The sequence below is a fragment of the Poecilia reticulata genome, chromosome 15 (assembly GCF_904066995.2).
Source record: "Poecilia reticulata chromosome 15, P_reticulata-male-v2, whole genome shotgun sequence".
Classification (NCBI taxonomy): Eukaryota; Metazoa; Chordata; class Actinopteri; order Cyprinodontiformes; family Poeciliidae; genus Poecilia; species Poecilia reticulata.
In genome coordinates, this window is record NC_088844.1 from 22619081 (window position 1) to 22630452 (window position 11372).

Genomic DNA, 11372 nt, shown 5'->3' on the forward strand with positions numbered 1-11372 from the left:
ATTGGTGGGTCCACCTTTATAGGACCCACCTCGCAAAAAAGGCGCACAAAATAAATTGCATACGCAATAAAATACTGTATCACGAAAATTTGACGGGTGATGCAGCAGCGGTTTGCTGCCATTTATTTTGATCCGCAAGCAAACTGACGAACCAATTCCTGAATCAGTCACGTGGTACGGTTCAAATATGAGACTTCAAGCGTCACAGCCTGTTGATGGAGGCGGCTCCATCAACACAAGCCTCGGTAGGCGCCTCACATAAATCCTCCAGGATTACTCAATACACGCCCCGAATCCTCGGCACAGGAGAAACATCACTGCCTTATACACTTTCTGAAACGGACTCGGCTAATAGTGAATGAAAATACATTGATGCGCAACTTGTAAGTACAGGAGTTAAACATGGCGGAAAACTTCTCCAGAGAGTCTGCTCGAAGCGAATCAGACCACGAGGCTCCTGCTGATCCAGATGTTAATAGTGTACTGCTAACCAAGATGCAGCTGAACGACCCAAGCACTGATCTCCTCAACAGGTTGGAGAACATTATTTCAAATGTGGTTAATAAGGAGATTTCAGCAGCCGTGACACCGCTAGAGACTCAAATTGCCTCGATTGGGTCTGCTATTCACGATTTGAAGCGGGCTGCTAACGATCAGGACGGGAGGCTGGCTATGCTGGAGGCATCAGTTAACTCCTTAAATGCATCAGTTGGCACGTTGTCCAAGAAATGTGAAGACTTGGAGGATCGCTCCGGACCAAACAACATCCGCCTTGCGGGTGTTCCGGGAGGGTCGGAAGATCACCGGCCGACGGAGTTTGTGTCCGCCCCGCGTCAGGATCCGCTCGGCCTTGATGCTAAGCCTTCCCTTGACCGAGCTCAGCGCACATTGCGGGTCAAGCCAGCAGAGGGAGACCACCCGAACCCATTAGTTGCCCGTGTCAGCCCGTTTCGAATACAACAGTCAGACTCCGACAGCAAGGTGGACTATGTTATGGTTTCTCCAGAATCACATTCAAACTTACGGCAAACTAGAACATTCTTCACTCTTTCTTTGCGTTTCAGGTGTCTGAAGATGGAGCAAAAGCAGTATCACAGTCAGATGCACTGTAAGGCAAAAAAAAAAAAAAAGACTTCAAGTTGTAGAGCTGAATACTATATCTGTACTCACATGGATGTACTTATTTGTTTTCTTTCTCAGGCATTCAAATGAGTCATCATCACATGACACGCAGAAGACTTCAAGTGACTCAATATTATTTGCTGATTTCCCAAACCCCCCCAACAACCAGGTTTGTTTATCGCAGTTAAAAGGTGTGATAGTTAAAGCAGTACTGCACTATCTGTATGATATCTTAAGAGCCATTAATTTACATGGTAAAGCAAAGCCAGGTCATCTTTTAGAGACTGATTTACTAAGTGTGTCTAGGTATAAATATCTGGGGGGAAAAATGGCAGAGTAAAAGCCTTGAATTTCAAAGGTAGGTATGAAAAAGTAGTTCCTATTTTGAAGGAGTAAAACTTGTCTCGACAAGTTGGTGTACCTGAGCTGTGATTCATAATAATGTTCTACTTTGTGTTGGTTTGTCACGTAAAATTACAGAGAACAAATTGAAGCTTGTGATTGAAATATAACCAAATGAAAGTGAAGGTTGCAAGTTACTGTAGTTACTGGGAAAAGACGTTTCTACTAAGAAAAACTAAATAGTGAAGTTTAAGGTAATAACAAGAAAAAAAAATCTACTGTTGCGAATTTTAGATGTCCAGAAAAAGTGGATCTGGAGGAAATGAGCCATCACCCACGTCACAGTAAGTCATCTTAAAAAGATAAAGCGCTTTGCTTTAGTGGGGATATGTGGAGTACGAATGAACAGTCATTATTTTACTGCAGTAGCAAATTGCCAATCCTGATGGCTACCAGGTCACTCTGTGGTCCATTGAGGAGCACAGGCACATCATGTAGAAAGAGACGCACCTACTGTAGGTGTGATTCTCAGCCTGGGCCTTTCACTGCCAGTCTTCTCCCTCTGCTTCCTTTCCTGTCCTCTAAAACTGTCAAGTAAAGGCCACACATTTAGGAAAAAAAAAGCCAGTAGCTACTCTGAGCTTTGCTGATTCAAGAACAAATATTTGCATCATGTAAAACATGAATACAAAGTTTTGCTATTGAATAAAGGCTTGTTTTGTTCAGCCTAGTGACACCCTGTCATGTCTGTATTTTGTTTAGATTTTTACTGTTTTGTGCACTTAAGAGCATTTGGTACATGAACTGCATCCAATGTCACTTCTAGAATATTTCACTGCTGATTAATTTAGAGCAGTGGTTCTTAACCTGGATTCGATCGAACCCCAGGGGTTTGACAAGTCGGTCTCAGGGGTTCGGCGGAGGTAAAGACACACTTGTGTAAAGTCGTGATGACGCCCCGCTTTGCCATCACTTGCTGCAGAGGATCGCGTTACATTGCTTAGCCAATCAGTGCTGTGGAGGAGCACTGATTAAAGGAGCTCCACTCTCAGCATGGATTTGAACTTGTGTCTTTAATTACTTCAGCAAAACTCACTGTTTTTACCAAATTCAATATATGTTTCAATAAAAAAATATTTTGTTTAGAAATGAAAAATATAGTTTTGTTTTTCATTTGCTTTACATGACAAAAAATTGTACTCCAGTAGCTGCTGCTGCTTTAGCCTGAATAACCTTTAGGAACATCTGAAATTAAAACTCAGATTGTTGTGACCGCTGTCTGCTGCAGGTTAATGATTAGTTAATAATCTGCACGATCACACTTCTTACCTACTTCTATTAAAGCAGCTTGTAGAACACAGAGTCTTAACTATAGAACAATAATTTCTACTAATGTTTTGTTAAAGAGATTCTGCTGAGCCGTCACAGAGCGAGATGACCGGCTCGTCTGATCCGGCGGATTCTTCACAAGCTTCTTCAGACCAGGTTTTGCTTTTGTTTTAAACTATGAACGCATTGTTTGATGCTTATGTAGACACTCATATGTTATCTGTAAATGTAGGAGTTGAAAACATTGCAGATCTTTAAGCATTTTACAGAAACTATCATAAAGTCTTCATGGCTGAAACATTTTTAGGATGATAGAAACCTACTGCACAAACAAATTAGTGTTTATATAAAATGAACACACTACAAAGGTACATACTGCAGTTAATATAATTTGAACTGTACCTTGTAAATCTGCCTTGAAGCTTCTATGTTCTCTTGTAGATCATAATTAGGCCACCAGCCCCATTCATAGGGCTCACCTTAAGATACCATAATTGTTGCTTCTCACACTTCCATTATTGTGGAGCAGCAGAAATTACAAGTGTTCTGCTGATGCATTTTCTGCGTTTACTATTTGGAAAACTAGTAATATGATTTGTATTTATTGTATGGAATAAAATCTTACCAGGAAAAAGATCTTATTGCTATGGTTCCCATTTCAATTCTATGAGCAGACATCGAGACTAAAGGCTGAAGTTGTAGTATTTGTACTATTTCTATATATATATAGCGCAAATACTCACAATGTATTGCATTTCTATAATTAAAATGTACACATTATTTTCTTTTATTTTTTTGAGAATGATGTGGAAAACCAGGAAATCACAAACCCAAGAAACCCACCAGTGCAGTCGAGGTATTGAAAAGCATTTTATTGCACTAAAAGCATAAACTGTAATAAGTATTAAAGACCAATGCATGTTTTTGTATCTAAGCAATCTGTTTAATGTCTAAAGATTTACATCAGAGTTTGAGATCCTTAAATATCTTGGTGGAGGAGGTTTTGGTTGCGTTTTTATGGTGAAGAAAAAACTGTTGGGCCTGAATTATGCAGTGAAGATCGTTCCTGGAACAGAGTGAGTATGTGGTGCTGCTCTGGGCACAAAAACAGAAACATTGGTACAAGATTTCAGGAAAAAACAGTTAAGCTGTTTCACTGAGGGTGGTTGTATTTGTATTATTTTTATTTAGAAAAGCTTTGCGAGAGGTGACGGCGTTATCAGAACTCCAACACGAAAACATTGTCAGATACTACAACTGTTGGACGGAGGATTCAAAAGTGCAACAAGAGAAAGTCCAAAAGAAACTAAAAGAGTAAGAGTTTTCTCCTCTAGTTTCACATAAGTGAATTCATCTTATAGACTAAGAAAAATCACATTTCCCTTTTTTTTTACTTGCAAGTGTCACATGTGAAAAGTACCTCTTCATTAAGATGGAATTATGTAGCTTTGGAACCCTCCGAGAATGGATTAATGAAAAGAATAAGGAGGAACTACCACACAACCAGAGAGGAGCAGACAGTCTTCCTGTTGCACTCCAGATAGTCAGTGGAGTTGAATATATTCACTCCAACAACTTCATTCACAGAGACCTTAAGGTGAGACTTTTACACTGCTGGTTTGGTTGGTCGGTTGGATCTTGCCTTCCGAATGTCTGCCTTCCTTCTACTTCCTTCCTTGGATCCTCCCTTACTTATATTCTACATTCATTTTTCCTCTTCTACCAAAATTTCTCTCTTGAAAGTTGCATTGGGAAACTTCTTTAATTTTTTTATGAAAAATGCACACATGGCTTGAAGCAAACTGCGAACTTCATAGTCTTTTTCTTATTTTACACAAATATTTAAAGGTGGCCTTTGGTGCAAAATTCACATTTTGCTCATTTTTGTACTTCCCTTTGAATCTCTACAACTTCTAAAATCAGCCCAAGTACTTAAAAAAACTTCCAGATGTTTCTTGGTAATAGCTTAATGTTTTTTTGTGTTTTGGAAATGAGCCATTTCAAGCACCTTCAGAATGTTAAGTCAACAATCATCAAGCAATGCCCCTCAATTAGCAACCCCAGCAAAGCCCAGCCAGTTACCTAGCAACCTCAGTGGAGCTTCACCCATCACCCAGCAAGCAAAGATGAGCTCCAGCACATTTGGTCAGCTGGTTTTACCGCTGTGTGTGCTGTACAATGGCTACTGGAAAAGACAAGTATTTTGTTGTTGACTTGCTGTTCAGAAACCACCTGCTGCTTGTGCAGGAGGCTATACTTATGCTTTTCAAAGATGTACAGTACTACATTTGTGCATCTGTTTGCAGCCATTTTACATGTAAATGTTGAGTTGAGGTACAAGGTTAGCAGCAGCTTATTTGGATTTAAACTGACAAGTGGCCCAAAAACAGCTCATTATGAAAGGAACTCAAAATAGGCAGAACTGACCAGACTAAAATTTCATTATCTAAGAATTACTTTGTGCAAAAAATGTAATGAACAAGTTTTGTACAGCCCATAGATCGGTCCTAACCTGTTCAAGGAAGCATAATAGGTCACCTTTAAGATTAAGAATCTCAAAAGGGTCAGTTTAGTCATTAGGCAGTGTTTCAGTATGTTAGTGGTTTAGGAATTTTCAGTGACGTGCGGTGAGGTTCATAGCTGGTGAGGCACCGACTTGATCATAATCAGATTTACAAATATAGACCCCTGGCATGTTATTACTTACATACAGAAATTTCGCGCACAACGCTGGAGGGCAAAAGACTATTCTTTTACATGCCATCCATAGTCGCGCTGCCACGGTAGAATAATTCCGTTAACCCAATGAAACTTAGTAATGTAGGTATTATTAATTTAGTGCTGTGCTCCACCGCAAAGGCAAAAACCAAAGTACAACTCAATACCACTTCTTTCTCGCTCTCTGTATCGGCCAAGCTACATGCAGACTCGTTGCCATAGCAACTGACAACAACAGCACTTTGTTTCAGGACTCCACACCAAAAAGACACTAAAATTTTTCCCACACAAACAACAGAACATTCAGTCTTTTGCAGTAGTATGTTTTTAGGCTTACTGTTTATTTTGCGATTATTAATAAGTAACCATTGTGGTAGATTATGGCTACTGCTGCTAACTGCAGTTTGTGGGTTATGTTTCTACTGCATTTTTAATACATACAAATTGTAGCCCACAAAACGCAAAAATATTATTGCTGTCTCACCTTTACTTATAAATGAAGTCCATGCACTGCTCATTCTGCACAAACATATCTGTTCATCCAAAGCCAAGTCTATTCTCAACACAAGTTGAAAAAAGAAGGCAAGAAAAGCAGAAAAAGCAGTTTCTAGCAGGACATCCACACAAAGCCAGTCTTTTCTTGTTATACCACTTTGTTTGAAAAGAGCGGGTACCCTTCTGACTCGTAGTTTGAAGCAAACCTTTCTGCTCCGGTGTTGGTCTTCTTTTAGTATTTCCAAGCCCACTTCAGAAAACTGCAGTAATGTAGTAATCTGTGTTGACGTTGGAAGAAGAATATATCACTGCACTTGACTTATTTACTGTATGGCTAGCTCGCTGTCTCTTACTCTGCATACTTGGAGTCATAATACCAATGTCAGCATATATCCCTTCTCTCTTGGTAACTCTTATTGTTCAAAAAATATAAGATTTCTTCTGGTCCTTTGAAATACCTCTTATTTTATACTTATTTAGAATTGTGTAGTTGGTGAATTTTGAAGAAAAGTTGATTCTTTTTATCATTAGTGGTTAATATATTATAAAACACATTCAACACAAAAGTTAAAATCTCGATTTATACTTCGTGGCGGTTCATTAGCACTAGAAAACGCTTATCTCTTTAAACCAAATTAATAGCGAGTTATATAGTTTATAAAACATAAGCTCTTTTGAAATAATGCTTACCTGATTAGATACAAGGCATTTACCGTTGCCAAATTTTGCAAAAGTGAAAATCTTAAGTTTACTTCGTAGCACTTAGTTACTAGTAAACACACCCATCTCTTAGCAACAGGCTAGCAACAAAAATTATTATTGATCAAAAAACATAAGATTTCTTCTGCTCTTTTGAAATACTACTTATTTTACATTCAAAGAATTGTGCAGTTGGTGAATTTTGCAGAATTTTTATTTTTTTGTCATTAGTGGCAAATATATTACAAAACACACATTCAACACAAAAGTAAAAATCTCGATTTATACTTCGTGGCAGTTCGTTAGCAGAAAAAACCCCACTTATCTCTTAACGCCAAATTAATAATAAGTTATATAGTTTATAAAACATGAGCTCTTTCAAAATACTTCTTATCTGCTTAGACTCAAGATTTGTAAATTGATCAATTTTGCAAAAGTGAAAATCTTAAATTTACTTCGTGGCACTTAGTTACCAGTAAACACACCCATCTCTTAGCAACAGGCTAGCAACAAAAAATTCTTATTGATCAAAAAGCATAAGATTTCTTCTGCTCTTTGGAAATACCACTTATTTTACACTAACAAGAATTGTGCAGTTGGTGAATTTTGCATTAAATTTAATTATTTTTGTCATTAGTGGTAAATATATTATAAAACACATTCAACACAAAAGTTAGCAGTAGAAAACGCTTATCTCTTAAAACCAAATTAATAAGTTATATAGTTTATAAAAATTTTTTTGCAAAAGTGAAAATCCTAAGTTTACTTCGTGGCACTTAGTTACCAGTAAACACACCCATCTCTTAGCAACAGGCTAGCAACAAATATTGTTCAAAAACCATAAGATTTCTTCTGCTCTTTTGAAATACTACTTATCTTACACTATTTAACAAGAACTGTGGAGTTGCTAAATTTTGAAGAAAAGTGTTGTTTTTTTGTTTGGTTTTAGTGGTAAGTATATTGTAAAACAGACATTCAACACGAAAGTAAAAATTTGATTTATACTTTGTTGCAGTTCGTTACCAGTAGAAAACGCTCATCTCAACACCAAATTAATTATAGGTGTAGAGCAATAGGTGCCTTACATGCATTGAAAAACAGTGTAAACATTGGTGTTTATGCAATGACAAATATGGACTTTGTTTATTACAGGTTACTTCTGAAAGTAACCTAATAAAACAATGTGCTTCGCTGCAGTTACACAATATTACTTTGTAGCTGTAATTTGTGGCTTCATATACTATTGCCTGTATGAACACACCTCCTTTTTTTTATATATATATATATATTATATATATATATATATATATAGTTGGATGAAAAATAAATACTATATAGGACAAATCACAGGGTGACTATAGCAATATGAATTATCTTATTTCATATTATTTTTCCATGTTGGCAGGTGAGGCTATGCCGTCACTGGTAATTTTAGCTTTCATAAAGGATTAGTTCGATCCAAGAAGTTTGATGAACAGTTCAATCACTTTATTTGTTTTTCACTTCTCAGCCTTCAAACATAATGCTTAACGAAAATGGGAAGGTGAAGATCGGAGACTTTGGACTCGTCACTATTGACAGAAGTGAAATCTTGATTGAAAGAACAGAAGAATGAGGAACCAAAACCTACATGGCTCCTGAACAAGTAAGTAAAAGGGTGTGCTAAACCTAACATGAGTATTGGTTTTATTGGTCCAGGTGTTCTAGTACGACCTAAAACATCTGCAAGCTCCTTTGTTCATAACTGTTCGTAAATGTTCGTTACATTACCTGCTATGCAAAAACAAAACAAAACTAATTCTAATATTCAAGCTAATGATTAGGGCAAGAAATAATTGGAATATGAACTGTTTTGTTGTTCCAACAGGCAAGTAAAATCTATGATCGTAAAGTGGACATGTTTTCTCTGGGTCTGATCTTTTTTGAACTCCTTTGGAAAATCTCAACTGGGCACGAAAGAGCAAAGGTTAGACTTTCATAAAAATACTGATTTTAAAATTAAATAAATCTGTGTGTTTTTGCTTTCACTGTTTCTGTAAAATGGGATGTAGAATTATTTTCTTAACAAACTCATCTAATTCACTCTTATTATGTCATAACTTTGTTATTGTTAGGTTTGGGACAACACAAGAAACAATGAGCTTCCCAAAGAGTTTTCACAGGCTTTTCCCTTCAAGGTACATTATTATAGTTCTAAGTCTGTCGATTTATGCGCAAAATGCACTTTAAAAATTGTTTCATGGAGCCTCATGCTAATCAAGGTTCATTGTTCTTATTTTTTATTTTAGTGCCGAATAATTAAATCTTTGCTGTTTGAGGACCCAGATGATCGACCTGAAGCAAGTCAAGTGAAGGAACAACTGGAGAGAACAAACCAACACCTGGATCAACACAGTGTGTGAATGTCTAGAGCAGTGTTTCTCAACCTTTATCCACAGTCCCTCACCGCCCCCCACCAAAGAATTTGCAGGCTACTTTGCACTGACCATTATTTTTATCATTAATATTACTATCACTATTGTAGATGTTTTGATTTTTATGCTCGTTTCTGTATTTATCATCAAAAATTATTTCCCAGAGAACAAAAAAGCCATGGGAATAGAAATTTTCACAGGCGTCTACAAAAAATGCAACAAACATTCAAGTTAAAATTTGTAGGTCTAACAGCAGCCAATCAGAGTGGAAAAAATATTCTTATTCTTTGCCATTTTCTAGTTGTTAAATATTACACAAATGAGCAGATAAAAGATGTACAGCAATGCCAGTTTAAACTTTGAACTATTTGCAAACGACTGAGCTCTGCAACATTAAAACATGGATAGAACTGTAACTACATTAATCATAGCTCTTCTTCTCTTCAGTGTTTCTGTCGGTTTCTGTTGGTGCACCTCTGTGCTGCCTTCAGGAGAATGAGACATCAGAGTATCATCCATAAAACTTCACCCACATGGCATTTATTGTTCAAACCAGAGCTTTCAGTGGAAAAACTAAAGTTCCGGATCCTTTTAATGCCATACAAATATGAGACAGAAACATGGATTATATATATAGTTTTACTGGACGGAAATTACAAAGAACAAATCTGGTTCTTAAAAACATAAAAGTGATCAGTTCTTTACTGTTATGGTCTGTAAGATATATTTATTCTCAGTATTAGATGTGGTCTCAACAAACCCATGGCACTTCAACAATATTATTTTACCTTTTATCTGGAAATAGTGCGTTTATTCTTGCCATAAAGTCCTCTGTATTATTGGTCGAAAGGTCTTGCCTTACCAGTTTATTCCTCTGTATCTACTTTAGTTTCTTAGTTTATTCTTGTATTTTGTTCTTCATTCATTTCCATTTAGTTTCCTTTCATTAGTATTATCCTCTCTTGGTTTATTGCTATGTCCACTTTAGTTTCTTTCCTGTTGCTAGATTTATTTTATCCTTTATTGATGCTCATCATCAGTAATTTTTACTCATCACTTGCTGCTCGATCTAATCGTCATGTGTTTCACATCATGTATTGATTTTTTCACTGTTCAGCGTCGGATTCTCTGTTTTTATGCCATAATTCACATCTAGTTCGTCCCCTCGTTTTATGTCCCGCTTCTCCTGTTTCAGAGTTTAGCGCAATGTGCGCGTCTTTTTTTTTTTTTAACTCCCTAAGGTGCAGGGCGGTCGGGAAGCGTATCGATGGGGAAAAGGCAGACTGACATAAACCTTTTAAAACAACGGAAACAATTTCTTCATTCTGATTATTGAAATTTAAAAGTGCTGTGTTGTTCTATCACCCCCGTTTCATACCGGACCACTTACAGCATCGGTGTTAACGCTATAAAATGAACGCTCTCTATCGTGGTATCACTCATGGAGGGATTTCTTTATTTCTTTATTTAAATGGGTTCATTTTTCAGAGGGATACACAGTGAGGGTATCGTGATTTTAGCTGCCAGTAGCAGGAGAACAGAGCTGCGCCAAGAAGCTAACCGAAGCTGACAAACACTGAATAGAAGAAGAGCTGCCATCGATACAGTTGCAGCCAAGCATGATTTAATGTTACACAATACAGTTTTACCAAGTTGCTCAAAGTCTAAACTGGCATTGTTGTGCATTTAAGGTGTAAAGTTTAACTTCGACCAAACGCCCCCCAAAGGCATCCCACCGCCCCCCCTTTTGTAAAAATGTCCGCCAGCGCCCCCTGCCGTCCTCTGAACGCCCCCTGGGGGGCGGTACCGCCCACGTTGAGAACCGCTAGTCTAGAGTGAGAGTTTGGTTGGGCAAAAACCAAAATAGCTGTTTCCTCGTCATGTTGCTGATGTTGTGTATGTATTACTGTTGAAAATATATACAGTTAAAAAAAACAAAATACTGTTTTCTAGTTATGTTGCTGATGTTGTATATGTTAGTGTTGGAAAAGGTCTCTTTCTGTTTTATATATTTGCCTAAAAATGTAATAAAAAGTTTATTTTAAAAAACATGTATTTTAGCTGTTCATGTTCAGTGACTGCACTTTTTAAGGTAATTTCTGATCACCAGAACTTCATAGATTTTCCTTGCCATTAATAAAATAGAAACATTAAAAAATAAAATTTTAATTTATGAATAGCAATGTCTCTGCGTTCTGGTTGTTTTGCAGTTTTCTTTTAGTTTGTTCAAGATTTGTGGAGCATAGAAACTGA

The 11372-nt window shown here is 37.1% G+C and overlaps 1 protein-coding gene across 1 annotated transcript; it reads left to right on the forward strand.

Moving 5' to 3' along the window:
* The first annotated feature begins 145 nt into the window (after nucleotides 1-145).
* On the forward strand, nucleotides 146-11170 carry LOC103477355 (uncharacterized). Its single transcript, XM_017308866.2, is given in 13 exon segments — nucleotides 146-981; nucleotides 1065-1108; nucleotides 1201-1291; nucleotides 1759-1808; nucleotides 2871-2949; nucleotides 3594-3649; nucleotides 3750-3869; nucleotides 3985-4107; nucleotides 4195-4390; nucleotides 8216-8350; nucleotides 8573-8671; nucleotides 8820-8882; nucleotides 8994-11170. Coding segments are annotated over 13 exon segments (1749 nt in total). The 5' UTR covers nucleotides 146-402; the 3' UTR covers nucleotides 9108-11170.
* The last annotated feature ends 202 nt before the right edge of the window (nucleotides 11171-11372 follow it).